At 34.5% G+C, this 25097-nt stretch overlaps 1 protein-coding gene across 1 annotated transcript; it reads right to left on the bottom strand.

The window, feature by feature from the left end:
• Positions 1-2379: 2379 nt before the first annotated feature.
• On the bottom strand, positions 2380-25006 carry LOC106126626 (uncharacterized). The gene is made up of 9 exons (XM_013324368.1): positions 24639-25006; positions 9445-9624; positions 5345-5505; positions 4520-4622; positions 4234-4422; positions 3973-4143; positions 3529-3659; positions 3011-3259; positions 2380-2634 (listed from the first exon to the last, which is right to left on the bottom strand). Exons 1-9 carry the CDS (start codon positions 24820-24822, stop codon positions 2431-2433), a joined length of 1572 nt encoding a protein of 523 aa, XP_013179822.1. The 5' UTR covers positions 24823-25006; the 3' UTR covers positions 2380-2430.
• Between the last annotated feature and the right edge of the window lie 91 nt (positions 25007-25097).

The raw sequence follows: 25097 nt of genomic DNA, 5'->3' as shown, positions 1-25097 counted from the left end.
TGTATTATTCCATACTATATTCGAAGTTTATGCCAAATTCCAACGAAATCTGTTGAGTCGTAACGGAAAAACCTTCAAACAAACATCCATCCAACCATCAACCTTAGTGCAATAGCCACTTAAATTTGCGTCCATAAAACAGCGTGATTTACAAAAACGCTGCAGTGAAAAGCGCGGTTTTTCATTTAACAAATGGATTGGAATTTATTCTCATAGCGTAGAGTAATCTTATGAGTATACGTTACACATTACACCGAGGGGACTTTTTGATATTTGTAAAGATTTTTTGATGACTCTAAATTTAAAAAAAAATGTTTATTGCGCTAGAAAACAAACAAACAAACAAATCTATTTAAAGCAAAACACAATTTAAAAACAGTCGAGGACTTTAATTTCCTATCCATGTAATCTAATGATGACGGAATGCGATTACTTAGACATTTGTCATAGTATGTGCTTAATTATAGGTGTTATTTTCAGTTTTTTTGCACTATATTTGAATATATTAAGTGGGAATCGAATTTAATTCTTTGACCATAAATCGTATTTTGTTACATATAAATGAATTTAGTTACTTACTCTAATGTAAATAATTAAGCAATAGAATGCACCGCAAGGCAATTACAGACCAACAATTGATACTGTTTGAGCGCGATGTTGGCGCATAATTAATACTATTGCTAACTAAATAGCTATTGGAAATTAATTTCTAATTAATATCAAAATAATTAAACATTATAATAAACTGAATTACGAGTCTTTTCTTTGTACAGTCTTGGTCTATCTTTTTAGTTCGAAAGCTTGGTTAACATTATTTAACTTAACAAACTTTAAGAGAGATTTTATAGAGAAAATAGTATTAACCCGTGACTAAGTTCGCGCGGGATTGAAAAAATACTTAATTACCTATGGTGTCTTCCAGTCTATGCCAAGTTTCAACGAGCTCCATGCAGCCGTTTTGGAGATAGATTCTAACAAACATCCATCCATCTAAACGTTCGTATTTATAATATTAGTAAGAAGGTATGCTCAAGTAATAGACACGTGAACGCTAAGAGGATTTTACGATACCAATTAAACTACGTCATGAACATGAACTTTCTTAATTAACTTACATAAAGCATGCCACGTAATGCCACAAAACTTTGTGTCATGTAATGCAACAAAACTTTGTAGCCGTATCATTTGCAGTCCACTTGTAAAACTCAAATTAAATAACGTTGTGAATTCGTGCACCGTGCCCACAAGAGGAAGACTAATACTGCAAGACTAATTGCGTTTGGAATTGATGTTTGATTTTCTAACATTTCAAAGAGTTAACTATTTTAGATGCAAATTTAAGAATTATCACTATTTTTTCGCATATTGAATAAACAGAACTATGTCTAGTTGATAGAGAGAGAGTCTAGAGAGAGCGCCGGTGACTCAGGGGTTAAGCACTCGACTTGCAATCCACAGGTCTTGGGTTCGAATCCCGCCATGTACCAATATGTTTAATTATTTCGATTTACATATGTATAGTTATCCGTCGTTCTTACAATGAAGGAATTCAAATGCACGTGTGAAGTTAACCCGTACTGGGCCATCATGGTTGACTATGACCTTATCACCCCTAACATAGGATAGGCTCCGAGCCCCTCAGTGGGGACCTTTAGTGAGCTGATGATGTGTAATTGGTCAAATGTATTGATTTACATATTTGTCGCAACAAACATCCATCCATCCAAACATTCGCATTTATAATATTAGTAAGATAATAGTAAGGTAATAAGAGCAATAAATACACTGAATTCATAATAACATTTAATTTTAACAACTTGAAACATTAATTTCTATATTTATTTTAACAATTTTAATTTGACTTTCTAAAGAATTAAAATAAATTAATATTAAAATTAATAAGCTATTTACATTTTGCAAGTGAATATTTAAATTAATAAATGCAATAAAATCATGTTAATATTATTTTACGTAGAAAACCGGAATAAATACAATTAATATTTATTCGTTTTATTCATCTATTTAAATTTAATAAAAAATATCACGAGTCATAAATCATTTAAAATAAAATTACAAACAAAAATAATAAAAAATTTAATTAAGATTCTGATAAAATTGCATTAATCATATGATTAAAATAACTAAACGAAATATTTAATTTACATTTTTACATTTTATAATGTTAATTAATATCTTAAATTGCAATAATTAATGCAAATATTTGGCGTCTCTCATTTATAAATAAAAATCTTAAATTTAGAACAAAATTCATATAAAAATTAAAATCTAATTTTATGCCAGCTTAAATTTAAATTAATTTAAGATTGTTCAACACATTAAGTGCCACATTTTTCTAAAATAAACTTGCAAAGCAAGTCAGTGGCAGTGAATGTGTTAAAGGGAATGAACACTATAAATGTATACAATGATCTATGTATCACAAGGCAGCTGTGAGTACCTGAGACACGCGCCGATGTTCTCGTCCGGGTCTCTCTTGTGCGTCGGCGGGCCGAAATGTACCGACACGGTGAAGGGGCTGATAGAGCTGTCCACGCGGCAGTCACTACGGCCCGCCGCACAGAACGAGCTGCCGCAGTGGTGGGGGTCACACACGCCCGGCGACATCACTGATGACTGCGGGTACAGTATACACATATTTAAACTATTTCTAAATATTCTCTTAAAACAATTAAAGCTACCATTAAAAGGGGTCTGATGCTACAAGTTAATTCAAAGAGAAAAAAATTTAAATACTATAATTCCGAATAAGGAAAAGGTTAACTAATTCTAAATTCATCTTAATTTCGGCTTATGATAAACACGCGACTGTATTCGCGCGGAATTTAAAAAAAATACTATCCTGCCCTTATTCTATTCTTTCAGACTATGTTATACATCTATGTTAAATTTTAGCGAGACCCATGCAGTCGTTCTGGACATATCTTCTAACAATAACCCATACATCCATCCATCCAAACATTGGCATTTATAATGTTACAAAAAAACTTACTGCAACGAAGTATTCGCTCTCACAAGGTATGGTGACCCTGTCAGCGCAGCGCAGCCGGCCGTGACCCACCACACCCGACCCGAAGTACCCGTACCCGTAGTACCGCAGCTTGTCCGCAACACCCAGGTGCTGCACGTACGGAGACCACCGGGACCAGCTCCGAGACCGCCGAGACCGCGCCGGAGACCACGCAGCAGACCGAGCCCGCCTCTGACCCCACAGCCAAGACGGCCACATAAACCTCCAGATCTATAGCGCAGTTAATGTTAGACTAGCTACAGGGCAGGATTCACATGTTATATTTTATCATTAATTATATAATAGTTAATTTTTATTGTGAATAAATGTAAGAAGTTAATGTAGGAAGACGTCTGAATGATGCGAGGATAATCATAATTAGAAGAATTAATATTTTGTTAATAGAAAATCAATGAATTCTATATTTATTAAATGGACAAACATGCTAAAATGAGCATTAAATTTGGTAGTAAACGTAATAATGACACACTGAATCTTACCCTGGACGCCAGGCTGGGTGCGGGCGCGGGCGTGGCAACAGCTCCATCAGTCCCCGGCTCGGCGCCAGAACCCTCGATGGTGTCATCCTGAGTTTGGTCAGCCGGCATCATCTCACCCATCTGCGGACTGTCTGAACTTCGCATAATTCATGTACTTGCTACGCTACTTTTTAGTTATTTAGTAAATGATATATTTTTTTTCCAGGAAATAACCATTGCATAAAATGAATAAGCTACTGTCGATATCACATTTTGGTCACACCATCATTTAAAACCAGGTGTATACCAGTTCCATTACAGCCCTTGTACCAGATACAACATCGAATATTAGGTTGGACCTCAAAACGAAAAATTTCTATAAATTCGTCAATGAAGATAAAGTTTTAGTAAAGATAAATAGTAAACACGATAATAATATCAAAACGTTCAAGATATTCTACTCACCAGTGGGGTTCATAAGAGGTGCGTCAGAGGAGGGTCCAATCCTGAAGGAGCGCGGGTCACAAGGAGAGTAGCGAATGGCGCAGAAGCCCGTGTTCCTCCTGATACACGCTTTGTAGTCATGTGACGCGAGGTGGCGGCCGTTCACTGCGTAGTTGAACGTCTTTATCGTTCCTGCCAATTGCACATGAAATGTCTTTGTTATGTCATAAGGTGACAAACATGGCCAAATGACCGGCAATGTTGATGTGCCGTGTAACTTACCATTGTTGTCGGTGTAGTGCTGCAGACAGCCGTGTGGTGCCGAGTGAGCGAGCGGCAACTGCGCCAGTCGCAACAGCCAAAGCCGCGGCGTGTCGGCCCCATGAGCCCGCACCCGGATCCGCGTTGACATCGTTGTCGGCAACTCGTCTGCTTCCCGACTGACACTGCCGGATGGCAGGTTGTAGTACACTGAAAAGATAAAAGACCATGAGCACGAATTTATTTGTTAAGCGTAAGAAGATTGACATGAAGTAGACATCCTAATTATAGCTTTTAAATTACTCACGATGCTGTCCATGGTTTTGTCCACACACTGTAAAATTGGTAGCTCCTTCGCCAATTATTAACGCGTCCTCGTCACATTCGCCTGTTGTTCTATTCGGCTGACCCTGGAAAGGAATAAACAAATGTATTAAAGCTTTACAGAAACGATGTAAAAATGTTATTTATATTACTAATATTATAAATGTGAATGTTTAGATGGATGGATATTTGTTTGAAGGTATCTCCAGAACGGCTGAACTCTCTGGAATACTTGCGAATACTCTGGAAGAACACACTACTAATTATGTTTTTTTTTTTCCGCACGGGCCGAGTCACGTGCGACAGCAAGAGTTCTAATAACTGAGAGGTAAAAGCTTTTGAAGTTAGCAATTAGGTCAGTGGAATCCCAAAATACATAACGAAATCAGCGGCTGAGAGAGCTAACGTTACAAATCCGAAACTCCGTAGATTGAATTTCGCTGTCCGTCCTCTTAAAACCGTCCGCGGCTTCGCTCTTTATTACATTTACCTAATTTGGTCTGTCCTTAGCTGCGCTAATTTTATTAACTTCAATTCTTTTTCTGACGTCATACTAATTTTAGTTAAGCGAAATGCTCGAGAAATTGTAATTTTTAGGTCTTTAAACATTTTAGGTTCACATTTTAATTAAATTTATCAAGATAGTACTAAGCTTAAGTAGTTTTATTAGACTTTTACAGCGAAAACTAAGAATATGTCATATAAAAATACGACCAACACCTTAAAAACGTGGATATAAGGTAAATTATAAACTTCTGGGTCTTATCTTGGTCTATAATAACTTAACGTTATCCAGTAGAAGACTTACTATTGTAAAATGTACGAAGTCAATCCTGAGCTGCATGATGCCGGCGTGTGTCTTCTCCACGGTGACGTCACAGTCCTGGTCCCCGTGCCACAGGTCCGGGAAGCCGGGGGACATGAAGTACGTCAGGTTATTCTGCACCACGCCCCCACACGTCACCTCGACTGAGACAGATTAGTGTAACAGTGAGTTGCCACTGTATAACAACATTGTTGCCGTCCCTGTCGATCTCTTTGAAAATAAGAGATGGCAATAATGTTCTTATTAGTGTTATGTTAGATAAAATTCGCGACTAAAATGTTCAATCAGAATTAAAGTGATATTACTAAATAACTTAACAGTATAGTTGTTATTCAAAGGACCAAATCTTTGTCTAAAAATTAGCAGATTTTTTTGTTTTTAAATACTCTTTTTGTGTAGCAAAGAACATTAGTATTAAGATCTTTCAAAATTTTAGTTGAATTTTATTGTAATTTATACAGTTTCTAAATTACGACCAAAGTTCCTAATCTCAAAAATTTTACGAACCATAAAAGTAATTTAGTGTCTGTACTCAAAGGTCAAAAAATCTATTCAAAATTACTTTTATTCCTTAAAATTAAAAGGATCGTTATCAAGGTACATAAAGTTTTCGCCAAAGAAGCTTGTTTTTAATTACAAAAGCTTTTTAATTATCGTAAGACTTTGGTGTTTATTAATAATTTAAATTATGATTCCCTTTTTAATATTAGGTTTTAGTTAATTTACTAAGCAATATTTCTTATAACTCCATTGAAGCATTTGGTTCGTGCTGGAATATTTCAAGGCAATAATCGAGTGACAAATAATTTCAAACATCCAAGTTGCGTACACTTTTGGTACTTCTTAAGTAAACAACATCACTCTCTTTATATGAGTACTAGCTGTCGCCTGCGACTTCGTCCGCGTAGAATTAATTAATTAAAAAGATGAAAAATTGATATATAAACTACCCTTTCTCCCAAGTTGCAACAAATTACAGATGCTTACAAAATTTGATTAGAATTAGTTCAGTAGTTTCGGAGTTTATCGCGAGCATACATTGTGACACGCAATTTTTATGTATATAAGATTAATATGACCGTTCGAGTAGGTGGCATCAAGGTACATGTGACATTTTAATGACATCCCATGTTAAATAGCTACTTATTGTGTATTCCGTTATAATTGGGATGTCGCGTCGCGTGCTGAGAACAGGTTCCTGCAATTTGCATACCTTATTGCAACAAATTATAAATACATTCACTGTCGCGTTTGTTCATTGATTACATCGCACGTTGATGTTATGTTTTGTATAAAAGTTTACGTAAGTCATGTTACATTAACGTAATAACATTGTGATAATAATTTTATCTCTGTCAATTTATTAATTTAATTTAATCATTAAATACAATTTAATTAATTCCAATTAATAGAACGTCGGCGACTCAGGAGTTGAGTACATGTAATCTGCAGATCCTGTGTTCGAATCCCGCCCTGCAAAAATGTGTTTTTCCAACCTTCTTACGGTGAAGGAAAACATCATTATGCAATCTGCACATATCTGCGATAAAGTCGACCATTGCGCCAGCATGGTTGACTATGACCCCAGACTATCACCCCTTTTTTTCCAGTGAGGAATGCTTTATGCATACTCCACGCCCCGGGGGGGACGCGGTAGTTATGTGGGAATCTCCTCCATAGCGGAGGCATACCCACTAAACCTCTGTTCCTCCAACGCATCGGAACGGGACCACGGGCACGCTTTCGCTCTGGTCCGCGGTCCCGTCTACGCCAGCTACCGAGGCAGCTCCCTCTCGGGAGACTATCACCTCTAACTTAGAGTAGGCTCCGATCCCCTCAGTGGGGATGTATATGAGCTTATAATATTCTATGTCCTTTAATATCGTGACTATATTACAATATAAATCTTATATTTATTACAGATAAATTAATTAGTAATTATAATTCGTATGATTTAGCAATGTAATTAAACAAGTATTATTACTGATCTAATTGTACATTAATAGATAGAGACGAGATTAATTTGTACATTAAAGGATTAAGATTATGTTTATGTATGCAATAACGAAATGGCTAGTTTGCTTTAGTTTAGATTTCGATTGTCGTGATACTTGTATTGAAACATATCGGTATCTCTGTTTTTTGTTAAGAAAATGACAGAGATGAAATATGTACTTGTATCTGTTTCGGGAATGAAAACTCTATGATATGATTTCTTTATGATATTAGAAAAACTAACAAGCTATGTTATTTTACTATAGTAATATATATTATGAAGTAGGTTCACTTTCATATTCTTCCGTAACATTAAACTTTATTCGATAACTATCTTGAAAGGTTCTCGTAAAAGTTTACGACCCGTTATATCCCCATTGCTTTTTTTTTCAAACGGACGTACAATGAACAAAAACAACCAAAATACGACCACGGAAACAAAAATAACATACATGAATAAAATTAACAATAACTTTTCGCGTATCATTAAACAAAGTTCCATCTAAGTTATCTGTAAGTTTTAAGTATGCCAGATGAAATGCCTGGATCTAACCGCAAACTGTCTTGCTGTTCTCGTTAAAAGTTGTTCCAAAAGACATTAAACATGCGATTGCTAACGTACCGCTATCACTGCCTATAGTTTGTTTAGATAGAACCGTTTTATACATCACGACACGGGAACGACACGATATTGAATTAACAATATATTTACGTTCAATACAATAGTATCGTAAAATTGGTATAACAATAGTGTTGAGGCCAATTGGAGTGAATACTACAAGAATTCAGCATATTAGCATAGAGTTTACACTATCTTAAAATTACTAGGCCTTAGTCAATGATACTGGCCCAGTGCGGATTAATTGACTTCTTTTCAGAGATGCGCAGTCATGGCATGAATATTTCTCCTTATAAAAGTTAAACTACAATAACTAGGTCTAATAAACTAGTACAGATCCGTGAAAGTTGTATACAATCACCTCATTGCGGTGGTTTCAGGCAACGCGGGTTAGACAATGCCACCACTTGCAGACAATCGCTCATCTGTCATCGTTATTTAATAATTTATGTCACTTTCCAATTCGTAAAATGTAAATAAACATCACTTATAGTAATTCATAATTAAATAATATAAAATATAACACAAGCGGTTAAGCGAAATCCATTTTCGATTTGACAACAAAAGACTGAGACTTGGTGCAATTAAAATTGAATATTTATACCGACTTTCAAAATCATAGTTCGTAAGTAAGATAAAAGGTCATAAAGTAAACTTATACAATATCAATTTGTTAAGGATGGTTATAAAAGTTTTTAGATTTACTGGTCTCGATTACATTTAAGCGAGAAACTTCGCTCACAAGTCCTGGATTGGGTTACTTTAACATTGGTAAACTTATAGTTAAAAGTTGGCGACGAGTTAAATTACGTTTAATCAACTTTACCATTTTCTTAATTAACCTTGTTACAATGCCACGCGTATCTAGCTAGTATCAATAGCTGACTTCAGTTTAATAGTTTATCCAATTTTGACATCGAGGTCAGTGACCGGCACATTCTTATTTCAAAAATAGTAATCATTCATCGGTACTACACTATGGTATGTGGGAAGTCCATCTATTCCCCCTGATATTTACCCCCAATGGGTAATAGATTTCCGACCCCCTGTGAAAATTCTAACTTCTATAATATATAGTTTTGTACAATCGTGCCGACAACAATTAGAGAACTTCATATGAACACAGAGCAAAAAATAGTAACACTTTTCTTCGAGACAGTACACAGAATGTTACATTTTTCCTAGGGGGTATACACGGACATCTATAATCACTTGGGGTTATAGATCTGGGGTAATAGATGGACTAAGTGGGGGTATTTTGTGAGACCGTCTGGTCTAGAGTAGTACTTTGTATAGAGTGCAGCAAATGAGTGAAACAAGTTGACGGCATGGGTTTTCCCCTGCAATTATTGGCCGTACAGTGTTTAGGCACTTAACTAACACGTACTACCTTTCCACCACATCACAACTTAACATCAATTGCTGGAATTATCATTATAAAACATGCAGCTTTTGGCTAAATACTTACAAACGCAACAGACGCCAAGCCCGTGCGCACAGTCGCCGGCCGCTTTGCCGTCGCGCTGCCGGCAATCGTACGGGTTGAGGCAGATGCCCGCGCGGGCAAGTGTCTGCCCCTCCGGCCGGCACTCGCGCTCGCCGCCCACCGGGAAGAAGTTCAACACCTTGCCCAGGGAGAAGAGACCACCTGCGGAAATATCTCTGTTAGGAACTTGTCTTTGGGTTTCACACACACATTTTATTTTATCTCTCTTAAGTTTCTTTTGTATGAGTATTTTGACAATTAAAGCGGAATAAGCGTTGTATTATGACACAGCTAAAATAACTTAACCGAGTTAAATAATTGAGTACATTAGTATACGTAAAGTAAATAATAAAATATTCTTTAGAATCCACACTTTTAAAATAAACCTTTTAAAGAAACTCACGACTTTACTCTAAATGGGTAACAATGTAGGTACTGGGACACTGCCTTAGTGTGAGTCGCGCAGCCTAGTTAGCGGCAGAGAGATAACTTCGAAAATAAAATTTGCCTTTTAGATTTGTTAATAAAAGGGAAATACATTATGTACTTTTTAACGTGCTTCTTTTATTTAAACGAAAGTCTAACAATTTTAAGTACTTAAAATATATTTTTAAGTTTTTAGTACAGTTAAAAATAAACCATTTACATTAGTTAACACCTATAAAATTGGCAAAATACGTCCTTAAATTACGGTAAACAAAACTTCGATAAGACACTACTTAGATATATCTAATCAAAACTCTCTGTTGATCTCTACTCTATGGCACAACGTACAAAATACAGCGAAAAATAGGTAACATGCTTCCTCTAGAAGACGCCACTTTCCCCGACGTGGGTACAGTGAAGCGACATCGAACGTTATATTCCTTTAGATAGCCGACGGTACTGCTAAGGAAGTGTGGCACTTTGTTAAATTGTCGATACGAAGCGACGCGACCATATCTCCCGAATTCAAGCCCATCCCTTCACATAAGCGATATTAGAAAAATACATACAAGGACCTGTCTAATTTAACTGGAAACTAAACTTAATTAGAGCCATTGAGTATTGATAGAGAGAAGTAATGTCTTTTGTGCAGTACTTCCTTGCAAAATAATGGTAGATTAAGATTCTTGGTTTAGTTATATAATGTTAAGAATTTATCGCAGATCTTTTAAGACTAGCAATTTACTCCGTCGTTCGCTTTACGTTTTACTCGGAATAGTAAAATGTAAATTTTAGCACCGGAGAGAATCCTTCGATCGCTGTTGTCTCACGTATACTTCTAATCTTAAATGCAATTCTTTAAAACTTACATCTTATATGTTTCAAGTTTTCATACTGTATTTACTTCAAGAGATCGTACTTGTTAAGTTATTAGTTAAGTACTTAGAAGTAACATATTTCCTCTCTCTATGTGGAGTCAGCGCACCAGGATTTCAGTCTCCAAAAAAAAACAACTATTCGTCATTTCAGTTCCCACAATATCTACAATATAATTTAACTTTAATGCTTTCTACTCTCCAATTCATATTATGAAACTCTTAATAAATTATTTTCTCGTAAACTGAATCAAAACTTTCCTAAATGTTTTCAATGTGTTAAATCCGCGCAAAACTCAATTATTCGCGATCGCATATGTTTTTTTTAACCTGCCAGTCATTTATAATTTGTAAGTAACAAAAAAATTAAGGTTGTAACTAACTAATACATAATTTTCAAAAGTTATAATTAGGCAGGCAATAATTTTTTTTTTTAATTTTTGTAAGATGTTTGAATATGGTTAACAGATTTTTTTTGGTAATTTGTCGTACCCCATGCTTTAGGAAAAAATTACTTATATAGCAGGAAAGTGACAGCCCTGTCCATTTGTACACAGTTGTAACTTCTAAAACAGTGTTCTTAAAAAGCGTCAGTCACGCTGTTTTGGACTTTTTGTTGCTGCCTGTACTTTTCCACACCATTTAGGGTTCTTCAAGAAATGTTGAGTCATTTTGCAAAACTTGCATTAATCATATTAATTGAGGGTAAACTTTTAATTACATTTTCTAAACTAGTCAATATCGATTAATTTAAAAATGTATTTTTTTCGATATTTTAAATTTACAAATATAATCTCTACGGCTGTCATAATACGGTTCAAATTACGTTTTTTTAACATAAATAATCGATACCGAATATTTCTTACATACAGAACCATTGAGATATATTATTGAAACATTAAGCAAATGTTTATTTTTTCTCGTTACAAGAATTCGGGTCCGACAACAAGTGTTTAGAAGTGAGTCGGTACAGTTAGAGTACACTTTCACCGCATTAACTTTTTTTCGATGGTGCAACAGATAAAATCTATTAAAAGGACCAGTCATATGATTTAGAGTTACAATGCATAATTTCTTAGAAAGTCATAGTTAATAAGTTATTTTAGTAACGTTACTGGTGCTTCAGAGTTAAATATGAACGGTGTTATACAAGTTTAAATAAGGAAAAAGTATGGAAATAAATCTTACTAATATTATAAATGCATATTTTTAGATAGGTTGATGGATGTTTGTTTGAAGGTATGTTCCAGAACAGTTCAGCTGTTCTTGATGAAGTTTGAAATTTACACAGATGTATAATATAGTCTGGAAGAACACATAGGCTACAAATCCCGCATAGACGGAGTCGCGGGCGAAAGTACATAAAAAATTCATAACCTAACTTAACTACTATAGGAAGACATTGTACATTCGTATTTTTACTTTTTCCGGATAGAAGAATTTAAATCATTCAGATTATCACATTTTAATTTAATTCTCAACGAAATGCCTCATCCACTAAGCAATATTGTGGTTTGCGGTCTGTTTGAAAGTAGACATAAATCCGACAGAGGGCAGACATGTCGACCCGACATAGAAGCAATCACTGTCAATCAGTGCTACCATTAAACACGCTTATAAATAAAAGAAAAAAATCTTCAAAATTGATATGCTCTATTTATTAAGAAATTAATGGGTGGCACTTACCGTGGGTTTCTCAGTCCAAAATCTTCGTTTAAAACAAGTTCGTTCAACGTTCGCGTAATCTCTGTCTTGTCAAAGATAATGACAAGCATGACGATATGTTTTATACACAGATTTTAGACTCAGAAACTCTCGCTAGTCTGCCATAGTTCGAAGTTTGAAATAATTTCATTCTATGTAGTCTTCAGGCTCTTTTTTCTTTTAAATAATTACTGGTTACAGTATTATGGCCAAAAGATTTTTTTTATTATATATTTATTTTTCTTTTATAAGACCAATACTGGCAGTCTTTAAAGAAGAAAAAAAAAAGACAGTAGTAATGTCTACTTTCTATAGTTACTCTAGGCTATAGAAAGTGGAGCGACAGTAGTGAGCATTTTGAAACCATTATATGCTTGTCGCTTTACTTTACTGAAATACCTCAACTATTAACGGAAATTGATGAAAAGCTGAATATATTTTTAAAGATCATGTTGTTCGAAGTCTGACCTATCAGTCAAGATCGACTGTCTGAACGACACTCTAGAAAAAAATATGTATCCAACGACATATTAAGAACGGTCATTCAGCCAACAGCAGGGATGGCAAACCTTTACGTGTCAACCATTCTAAAGAAATGTTTAATTAGGTCATGTACCTGCTATTAAACAATTGACTTTGTAATTATTGTAAACAGTTCATAGCATAAGAACCACTCAGGTTCTTTCCTCATACACCTATTTTACCTGGCCACAAAAAATGTTGGTGCCTTTGATTCGTCATCCCTAAACTATGGTACGCGTGTCTTTAGTTTGTCAACCCTGGTCTATGGCACGCGTGCCTTTGGTTCACCACCCCTGGGCTATGATACGTTTGCCTATAGTTTGTCACCCCTGGGTACGCGTGCCTTTGGTTTGCCACCACTGGGATACAGAAAACCACGGAATAGAAATTACTAAACATGACACATATCCTTCACAACATAATGACTAGAACCTACGTGATGCACTTTACATTTAAAACCTCTACAACAGTAATACCTCGCTACTATTTCATACCACGTAAAAGTCAATAGTTAATGTATTTACTGTTAGGGCTGTCAAAAACACATTTTTTTGAAAACTCAGCTAGATGTATATTAAGCTAGGCTAGCCTGAAGACATTATTTCTATATTTACACATATTTACGATTTAATAAACTCGGTAAATGAAAAAAAACAAAGAACATTTTATAATTATGTTACCAATTAATTAACAAAACACTTAATGTGGTTGTATTGAAGGTTTAAACTATAAGCTATTTGCGAGACATTTGCTTTGGGTCGCTTAACAGATCATTAGAATCTACTCCTTTACATAATATATTAAAGAGCACTTCGTAATCAAATTTACCTCAGATCTAAAACTGATAAACTAGCTTTGAGAGATAAGATCAGTCAGCAAAATCAAAGACAGCAAAGACGAGCAACATGAACGCAGAGGAGTTTTCAAGTACTTTAAACTTATTTCAATAGTGTATGAATAATGAATGGTAGATACTTTATCTTTATGATAACTTTTAAAGATATTGTTTTTGATATAAACAAAGGCTTGTATTATTTAATTAACAGAAGTCGTTGTTTGTTCACTTTTAAAAACGAGTAATTCATTCTAAAGTACACTATAAAAGCGTTCAACGGATGGCAATTTACTTCGAGCAGACAATTCCGGCACCAGGACATGTTATCAAAATTTGTATGCAAACGAGAACCAGCCCTCAATGTAATCACGCCTTTATTTGATAGCGAATGAAAGCTCCATATCCGTTAGGGTTGGCACTCTCGTTACATAACCGTAAAACTTTACTTAAAAGCGTTTCGCGTTAACGTTCACTGTTATTTCTACCGTCGTTTAATTGCAAACATAAGAGTTTCAACCCTAATCGGAGTACCCTTAAGTTAATGTATTGGAAAAACGTTTTGTTATTCAATAATATTTGCATTGGATTTAAGACTTTGGTTAGAATGTTAAAGTACCGTAACTCCGCAACTAAAAAAAAACTCGCAATTGTATTGTGTATTTATTATAGTATAAGGAATATGTGCAAAAAAGAGTCTCTGGACGTTTATTTAAAAAAAACAGTTGGACTGAGAGTCTTAAAACACTTATGAGGACTAAACAAATATGCATGCAGTAATTAGATATATAGATTAACATGTTACTCATGTTAGAAGATAATATTTTATCTACGTGTCGCCACCCCTGTGTTAGATGGAACGTCTCGTTGCCATAATCGGATTCCCGTTTTCTTGCACTTACGCATGGAGCAGCGTTAAGCTATTTTACACTGTCATCAGATATCTAATATATAGCGTGCAAATGATATAATATAACTATCAGATGTTTGGTTAATGCAAATTAGATAAGTTATCGCCAATGAGATTTGATCTCTGGAAATTTACCCATGTTATACTTAACTATTAAATACAAATCTTACTAATGTTTGGATGGATGTATGGATGTTTGTGAGAAGGTAGAACGGCTGCATGTTTCTCGCTGAAAGACATAGGCTTAGAACATAGTCTGGAATAACAGCTATTTTTTTTTTATTCTGCCCGAACGTAGTTGCGGGCAACAGTTAGTATTTTGCATAAAACGAATGTCTTTAATGTTTTTCTTCTTTAGTAATCCATTTAAATTAATTCAACAGAATTAATATATTCAGCATCTTGGGTAAATTTTTAATCATCTTTAAATATAAATTTGTGAAAACTGGTGAAAGTTAGCAAATAAGTTTTTCTAAAACTAACAATTTGGTCCAAGTATTTAATAATTGAATCCTGCATTAGTATGTAATCAGTGGCGTTAACTCAAAGAGATCCGTGTCGAGTTTATGAACGGCTCTAATTGAAGCAGTGCCACACGACGCGAGAACCGTAGTTAATTAACTTGGAAATCCGTTAGTCGATCGGTAGCTACGATTGCTTTGACAAAACACAAAAGCAGCATCTTTGTATAAGCTCTCAATTTTGTTATTCATATTCGAGACAGATTTATTTTACACGAACTTATTGCTTTTCTATCTTATACTTAATCTACAAAGATTCATACCTACATAAGACTTAAAGATTTTAAAAGTGGAATAAATTTCTTAATACAAAAAAAAACAAAAAAATGGACTCAAATACTAAAGAAAAGTGAGTAATATGTTTTAAATGAAGCGCTATTAAGATTTCTAAGTAAACACTTAATGATTGTAGGTATATATTTTATATTTAATTGGTTAAGTGTTTAAAGCGGACATATTACCGCGTACACGACAGTTTAGATTTGTGCGTCGGTAAAACCCCGCACTAGAAAGTACAAGCTGTTATAAGCTAGTAGTTGTACTAGTTCAAGTGTCTAGTTGTCTAGCTACCTGGATTCAATCACGTCTACAGTCTATCCTAACGAAGACGCTCTGAATTTTTTTAAGTATTCAAAATTATATTTTTATGGTCATTTAACATATATGTAAAGAACAAAAACGCGAAATGAATCCCACTACGGGTTCCCATTGTTACAAAACTTGTCTAAAAACATATTCACTCTCTCATATTGATTGAACTATAGAAATAAGTATTAAATACCTCTGTTTAAGCAGTTGTACATGCCAGTCGTCATATTTGTCGTCTTATTCTCATCACCGCTATCTTTGTACCATAGCTTACGTAAAGTAAAATGACAGCGCATAAAGTTTTATCGTATTAAAGCGGGTGACATTGTTCGCGCATGTGAAGGCAGTTGGAATTTTTACGATATGTACAGTTAAATGTGAAACAAGTTTAATTTGTCGCTCGTAACAATCAAACTTGATAAACAAGTATATACAACAATGGTTTATCAGAAAAACTTACATACACAATTCTCGTATGAGGAATCATAATAAAAATACAATCGGCATATAACATCGACAATCAGTGAAATTAAATAAATCTTTATTACATTGAAACTCTGCCAAAAGAGCTACCGTGGGTTTCTGCGAATAAAATCCCCGCTTAAAGCGTATGGTTATCTCTGTTTTGTTAAAGATAATAACAGGAATGACTTTATGTTTTATACAAAGATGGTCTCCGAAACTCACGGTAATCAATAGATTTGTAAAGTCAAATATGTTATAATTATCAGTCTTTACGTTGCTACCCAAAAAAAAGGTCTCTCCATTAAATCAAGAAAACTAAAGAATAATTAACAGACATAAACATGCCGTCTCCTTTTCGCTGTACCAAAATGCAAGGGTATTGCAGAAAGTCAAATGGATACGGTTGCTTTATTGACTTACTTCAATAAAGAAAGATGTGACCCATTTAGAACCCTGACAAGTAGAACTTCTCCCTTGCAGATGGATATGATGATTTATTTCTAGAAATCATAGTCTTGTAATGTCTTGTTGACTATGGCCTAATCACCCTCAACTTAGGGTAGGCTCCGTGCCCCTCGGTGGGGACGTATAGTGAGCTGATGATGATGATGATGATGATGATAGTCTTCTAATACCAGTGTTTAACATCTAAATTAACATCAGAGTGAATCGAGAACAGCGAGTTAAGATAAAGTTATCTCGTAAAATCATTATAACACGCATGACGGCCAAACATAAGAACAACAAGGTTTCGCTCTCAGTCTGTACCATTTCATATCTCATAAAGCAATTAATCGAAAGTACGTAACGCGTGTTAACAACGGAATATTTTTGAGTAAATACAATAATACATTCACACGTTTTTGTACGCACATTAAAATAGTTTATTAGATTTATTACAATATATATTAATAAGATAAAATTGAAAGTGAATTATTATTTATTAAACCGACAATAACCCATTTTCATATGTAAAAATCGCAACAGAAAGATGTTTAAATAAATTAAAATTCAAAGAAGTTTTATCTTACGATTGAGCAAGTCATAATTTTACCTTAAGGACACTCTTAAGGCCACACCTAACGAAAGTGTGCGTATTTTATTGCGAAATTTAAAATCATAATGGCAATAAATATTTAAATAAGGCTCGTCCCAATGTGCTGGCGACATTTTGTATGTGTGCGTCACAAAACATGCCATGCACGAAGATTTCCACGGCTATAACATTTGTGTTGTTTTATCTCTATTTAACCAAAGAGAATAAAAGGGATGACTATATGTTTCTATGGAAGTACTACAATAATTATAAAATTAGCTGAGATGTAAAACGCAAAAGGTGTTTTATTTATACTTGTATAAAAGCTTGTAATCCTGACCCTTTTTCATTTAAATGTGTGGGTAGTTTTATAAACATCATGTACATTTGAATCTTTTCCAATTGTACCTAAATAAATTATGCTTTATTCGTGCCATGTAGAACCTTTTTCCTTATTCGTAAATGAAAACAAATACAGAGAAATCTTCATCTCTCCATATAAATTTTAAAACAAAAAGATATCTTAAAAGGATTGTCATCCTCAATCGAAGGTATTATATCTTGGTTTTAACTTTAGCTTCAATTATATACAATTCTTTTATGTACACAATCGAAATTTATCAAAAGGTTCTTTAGCATAATGCTGCAACTTGAAATCTGACAAATCGAGGCTTCGGAAATAATTAAACAAAAACATGCTGTTAGGTTTTTTTTCAAAGATTTTTTTTATAACAGATGGGGGCAAACGGGCAGTGGGAACACCGAGGTGTTCAACTACGCCGATGGACATCAGCATTACCTGAGGAACCGCAGATGCGTTGCCGGCCTTTGAGATGGTGGAAAATAACATAGATGGAACTTAACAATGGGAAGGTATTATCAAGTAGATATGATATGCAAATTTAAGGAACATCGACAGATTTATAAGACAGGTATAGTTTATACTCTTGCTGAACAACATCCTTCAACAATAACATGCAAGTTAAAACAAACTTACTGTAACAATCACAAAGTTCATTTTCAATTGTAAACACAATGTTTGTGTAAGATACCTCGTGTAAATATTTCGACTTCCGTATGTTTGTCGTGTCCTGATACATCGCATGCGATGAACGCCGAAGGGATATTTACGAAGCGAAGACAATAATAAATCGCAAAGAGTTTGCGTGAACACATGTTCTTGATATATAAAAATAACATGAACTTTTTAACCTCATCTCCTAACCATAATCAATAAATAAAGTCTATAAATGAATAGTTATTAAAATATCTCAAAACTTACACTTTACCTAAAGCTAAATATATAAAAATGGAATAAATGTTTTTATCTCCCTGTCATCCTACTCATGTAGGGTCGTCGCACTAGTTTTCGACCTCCAGATCAATCTATCTTCCATTCAACTTCATCGTCTCCCTTGAAAAGTTGATTGCGTGAAAGTTAATATGACTAATCATATTAACTTTCACGCAATCCATCTCTTCTTAGGAATACCTCTACTGATACCCTGAATATTCATATACTCCTCCTTTCTTTGTAATATGAATTGAAAAATATATGAAAAACTCATCCAAAAGTAATAAAATATATCGACTTATACTAGTTTATCCAGAGGCCTTATCGAAGTAGGCAAGCGGGACATCATTCCTCTTAAAAACCTGCATTGAAGGCACTTAGAGGTTTTCCTCTTTAAGTGCCGGACCTATTGGCCACGATACAACAGGACTGGTTTTCTCGGACCCTATCAACTAGCCAGACGCAGTAAACTTACCATCCGTTTATTGCCGCTAAATATTTAAGTATTTTACTGTTACGCTTTTATAACTCAATCACATAAAAATTTAGAAACTACTTTTTGTAACATAAGAGATATTTGATTTAAATCCTGTTCATTAGTTTAAAATTAGGTTTATTTTATTTCATTTTGAAAATATGGTATCTGCAAGGAACACCAGCGATGTACAGGAAAACATTACTTAAATAACTCGGTCCCGTGACCCGGACACGAGGGTTACACCAAACGTTAGGGCTGACAAAACATTAATTAGGGAAATTAAAATTTAAGTTCATGAACATAGTAATTTAGCAAGATGTACTTTAGTAAAAATATCGTATTTATAAATCTTTATATTTCCAATGATATAAATTAATGAAGTAGCAGTAATTAATGCTAAAGATATTATTGGCTTCTTTAAAAAAAATTCCTTAATAAACCTCAAGGTCACTTAAAAAAAAAATCAAACATAGAGCCGTTTAAAATATTTTTGAGCAGCCTATTGAGATGCGAAAGATAAAAATTTTGGATATTTGCCAACCCTAGCGATAACAGAGGTACCATACGTACATGTTAGCTCATTTCAGGTCACACTTGCATTTTTTATGTTATTTTGTCACGAATCGGATAAAGTTCTTAATGTTTTGCATGTACGGTCATTTGTTATTTGTGAAATCTTACAACATTTATTATTTACGACAAATTTGCTTTTGAAAAATTATCTTCATAATGTTTTTAATGTTTCATTTTTGTCAGAACGTAAATAATTTTGTGTAAGATTCATGTAACAATAATGACTCATTTAATTTATTTAATAATATAGAAGCAATCGAAAACAGAGTAAATGGATCATATCCAAATTTGGACTTTTCCGATCCATTCCCACATAAAATGTAAGTAGGGAAAGTTGATCTACACCAACCTGCAATTAAACTATACATATTTTGCATGACAATTATTTTTTTTATATTTAAAGTTATTTTTTTAAAGGTAACCTTAATATCATTCCTGCAGATTATCACATGTATTATTTCACACAGAAGACAGGCGTGAAGTGGAAGCAATTTCGCGTTTCGTCTGATGAGTGTGCGTCCCGGAGGCCTAATTTAGTCCTCTTTTCCTTCCCACCCTTTTTTCTTATAACGAAAGGATGGGAAGTGGAAGTGGACTTTCCGGATGAGGGGATGCATGGGAAGGGAAACTATTTCTCTCTGTGCATCCTCTCCTCCGTCGATTAAAGGTAGGCAACGCATATGCAATTGCGTATGTCTATGGGCAACGGTCACTTCGCTATTTCAGCGATTTCAGATGGCCGCTCACTCGTTTGCCATTTTGATATAAAAAAAATTGTGATGTACATTTTTTGCTTACCAAATCAACCTAAACTTTTAAACTGAATATCAGTTATTGGTGGTTAAGTTTGGTGGTATATTATTATATCTTCTGTGGATCTTTTATCTTAGTTTCATCTAGATATTAGGAGTAAAGAACTGCCCAAGTGTAAAACAACTTACGGTAGATATTTCATTCAATACTTTTATAATAAATTGCCGTTATTTTTATTAACTGCTTTTAGGTAATATGTTGATGAAAGAGGACACTGTGGTTTACCAAACACGAATATATTCCACTAATTGAGGGTTGAACCGCGCGTGCATTTTCAGTTAGGCTGCTAGGGGTGTGCGGTTTGAAACTCAATTACACTTAATATTCAACGAGGCCTTGTTGGCCTTAATGGAAATATTCGTAGCGCGAGTTTTACCCACCGCAATTTAAAGTTATTTGACATTTTTAATGAATGCCACTATCCTTCACAAAAAATGAGTCTCAGCTAGTTTCAACTGACTTATCCTCCTTCTCCATCTTTATTCATTACAATGTTTCTATAACTACCTCATGTTTCGTTAGTTCCAGTCCCTTGCTGCAGGGAAGTGGGTCAAAAGAGTGTAGTGCGTGGTTTGTATTGGAATCAATATCGCAGAGGGATTGCATGCGAACCACGACAACACCTGTACTATGTACTCTACAGCTGTACACTCGCACACACAAATGTTTAACTAATTTATTATACTTACTATATCAAACCTCGATAACACCATATCATACTTATTTAAGTATCAGGTGGCAATTCTTTCTACCTCCAAATAGCTGGCCTCAGGTTTAATCTCATTTGTTTTAAAACACTTTGATGTCTTCTTCTTTATTACTTATCGTTGACTTTACTTGTAGTAGAGACGTAAACTGATACCTGTACAAAATCATCATCGCTAGAAAAAAATATTTAACAATATGTTCATAATGTCCTACGTTATAATTTAAATACATTAGTCATTGTAGAATTTAAATTATACTGTCCATTTTTATTAAACAAATATGTGCGCGACTGTACAAGTGGTTCGGTTAATCGATTCCCGGTGCGCTGTAGACGTCAATGGGTATCTCCTTATGCGGCGAACGTGTGTTTTTTTTGTTAATTTTATAGCGGTAGCACTGCCGTAGAAAGTTATTACTTATTTGTGTTGCCGCAACAATTTGAAGATGTCCGTTATTTATGCGCATCTGATTTTTGTTTTATTTCATTCGTTGTTTTTATGCATTAACTTTTTTTTCTTAAATTACGACTTACGATTACAGTCGAATATCTTACCACTTCGGTTAAGGTTTTTTTTCACAACTGTATAATTATAGAGACAGGCGTTGTCTTGGGATCTTTACTTACAATTTAGTTTTATTTCTACCAATATTTTATCCTGTACCTTTTAATAAAATTTGATTAAAGGTAGGTAACACATATGAAATCGCGTATGTCTATGGGCAACGGTCGCTTCGCTATTCCATCGATTTAATGTGGCCGCTCACTCTGTTGCCACCTTGTGATATAAAAAAATACTAATGAAACAGACTAATCAGTTTAACGTGTCCAACTTAGTGCTTAGTTTTACATTCTCCGCAAAATTAAAAACTCTTTATGCTCACTGTGCTGTTGCATAGAGTAGCTTATTAGCATATAAATAATACGAACAAGTGCAGCTGTTCAAACATCTGACCTCTGCAGATAAGTGGAGCTAAATGTTACCGGAGTTGGGAAAAAACTCGTCTGCAAACAGATTTTATGTTTATTAAAACTGCATTTCAAGTTAATTAAAACTTTTATTTACAATGTTAAAATTCATTCATTGTGAGAATAGAATACGTAGTACATAAAATACAGGGTAAACTACCCTGTTATTGTCCAGGCTTTGAACCAGAAAAAACATTTTTGGGTGTTTAAAGATATTATTTTTAAAGCTATTTGTAGAAGACATACAATGGTTTATTAGAGAACATATAACCTTTTTAACAAGAAAGTTTATGAAAGAATATTATGAATTTACTTTTCAAATCATCAAGACAAAAACTGGAAATGTCCCAAAAACCTAATTACAGAACATTATCAAGTTTGAAGTTTTTACTAGAGTACGTTTGTTACAGTTGCTCGCAGATCATTGATAAGCTTTGACTTTCAAGAGACAGGACCTGCTATGTCCATACACCCCTATTTAAAATCAGACCGAAAATAAATTCTACACATGCTTCCTTGCGTAATTTTATAAACTACGTAAATGTTTGAGTCGATGTGATATAGACACGTGTGATTGTCATCTTTTTCTCACTCAGGAATTAGCGGCTGTTTGCCTAGTCCGTGTCTCTATAGTCATAGTTGACATGCCTCGCATCTCGCGACCGGTAGAACTTGTTTACAATTTACCGCAATTTTAATACTACATTGATATTGATTAGCGAAATTTATGTAAATTACATACAATTAATTGAATGGAATGTATGTAGTATAGAAGTCACAAGGCACGCTCTTGAAGCTTCGCGCTATTCGGCACGTGGCGGGATTGAGGAGTGGACGAATGCGTGTTAACCTTATCCTACATAATAATTTAAAATCTAAAGGTACAGATTTACCTGTCTTCGTTTTAAGTTTATTATGTATTTGATTATTTTTATAAGTCTTCATTTATCTTATATATAAAATTCTCGTGTCACAATTTTCGTTCCCATACTCCTCCGAAACGGCTTGACTGATTCTCATGAAATTTTGTGAGCATATTGAGTAGGTCTGTGGAATCGGCCAACATCTATTTTTTAATCCCGCGCAGACGGAGTCGCGGGCGACAGCTAGTTTAATATAAAATACAGCAGGTAGATAAGCAGGTCATCGATAGCTCAGACGAAAAAATCTAGGCCAATTGAACAGACCTCATTATGTTAAACTATTCGTAAATTGTATTTTTAAAGTAGATCAATTATAAATTAAACAAATCCATTAACAGATAAATAATTATTTATTAATACTATTTATAACTTTCTATTTGTAATATACGAAATAGATAAATAGAGCGTCGGTGGCTCAGGAGTCAAACACTTGACTTGCAATCTGCAGGTCCTGGGTTCGAATCCCGCCATCTACCCATGTGTTTTTGGATTCCCGATTTACATATGTACATTTATCCGACGTTCTTACAGTGAAGGAAAACATCGTGATGCAACCTGCACATATCTGAGAAGTAATTCAAACATATGTGTGAAGTCAACCAACCCGCACTTGGCCAGCGTGGTTGACTATGGCCTAATCACCCTTAACTTAGGGTAGGATCCGAGCCCCTTGGTGGGGACGAGTAGTGAGCTGATGATGAGTGAGAAATAGATATTTAAACTATAAATACCTACTGAATCTGGAGCACAAAATAAGGCGAAAGAAGCCTCCGGAGAATTTTGTTGGGATAAATGACCTCAATGTTCAAAAATTGACTCTCGATTAAAGGACATACTGGTACGATAAACCCCATCTAAGTTACATATCTATGAAAAAAAATATCTGCATATTTTATACGTTTCCTCTATTTCCCGCTTCAAATAGCAACGGCATAAGTATTTCTTCTAACATAGCTTTAAATTAACAATACGTTCAATATTTTTGAAATCCCCGAAAGTAATCCATCCTAGCTTAGAATTGCATTATCTGTATCTTTTTCAATCCGCCGATGCGGGGCGGCTGTAAAACTGGATTACGCTGAGAACGTTAGCCTGACCCGCAAGATTAGCGAGCTTTAAAGGTTCTTACCCGTTACTTTTAATGACTTAGAAGTGTAATAACTGATTGAAATAGTTGTATTAAATTTTAACTTGTGTACCTTTATAATTTAATTCGTTGATATTCGACTTGGAAAATCGTAAAAAAGTAAACGACACCACTATTTCTTTAATTCCATTTAAGGCCTTCTAAACACTGCGATGGAATCGAACTGCAACTGTAACGAATTTATTTTTTAGTTTAGAAGTTTACGCATTTTTCCAACCAGTGTTAAGAGTTAGAAGTTCACAAAGATTTATTTATATTAAAAAATAAATAAATCTGTTGCAGTTTGTGTTCCCCGCCGAAAAAAAAATTTCGATAACACTGTTTTATGGAACTGTAAGATGGATAGTATATCTTTTTACCGGCTTAAATTGTTAATCATTAAAAATAAACTTACCGTGTGAAAAAAATCCCCTTCCTACACTCTCCTTACTCGTGCGATTATCAAATGTTTGACTTAAATTATTTTTAAATGCATCACTGTATCGAATTATTCTCCTTGATTTATTTCCTTCAGTACAAACAAAACACACAATCAATAAAATTACGACACATCTTAAAACGTCCGGCTTCATAAACATTTTCGCTTCATTATTAAATCTCTTTACACTGTCCTCGCATGAATTTAATTTATGACAAAGTTATTAGAATTATTGACATAAATAAAACAGATGATACTGTCATTATTTCGCGCGTAATTCGGGCAAAGATTATGTCGCGCTTGCTGAGTCTGTGAACGGCGCGCGCGCAGTCTTTCCCCGCGACACTGACCATGATCAAGTTCAATGCAAGCATTTAACATCAGTGCTGCCAGATTCTTACAACTTTCACCCGCGAAGGTAATTAAATAACAGGA

The sequence above is a fragment of the Papilio xuthus genome, unplaced genomic scaffold (assembly GCF_000836235.2).
Source record: "Papilio xuthus unplaced genomic scaffold, Pxut_1.1 DF824992.1, whole genome shotgun sequence".
NCBI lineage: Eukaryota > Metazoa > Arthropoda > Insecta > Lepidoptera > Papilionidae > Papilio > Papilio xuthus.
Note: the sequence above shows the minus strand (reverse complement) of the source record. Positions and strands in the feature narration are given on the sequence as shown.

What these genes read in the sequence shown, in the direction of transcription:
- LOC106126626 (XM_013324368.1), bottom strand. Translation starts at nt 24,822, where the DNA reads ATGTTTATGAAGCCGGACGTTTTAAGATGTGTCGTAATTTTATTGATT. An exon ending in GCTTGGCGTCTGTTGCGTTT is followed by an intron (nt 5,506 to 9,444) that starts GTAAGTATTTAG and finishes AATCTGTCTCAG; the next exon opens with TCGAGGTGACGTGTGGGGGC. An exon ending in CACCCAGCCTGGCGTCCAGG is followed by an intron (nt 3,260 to 3,528) that starts GTAAGATTCAGT and finishes ACTGCGCTATAG; the next exon opens with ATCTGGAGGTTTATGTGGCC.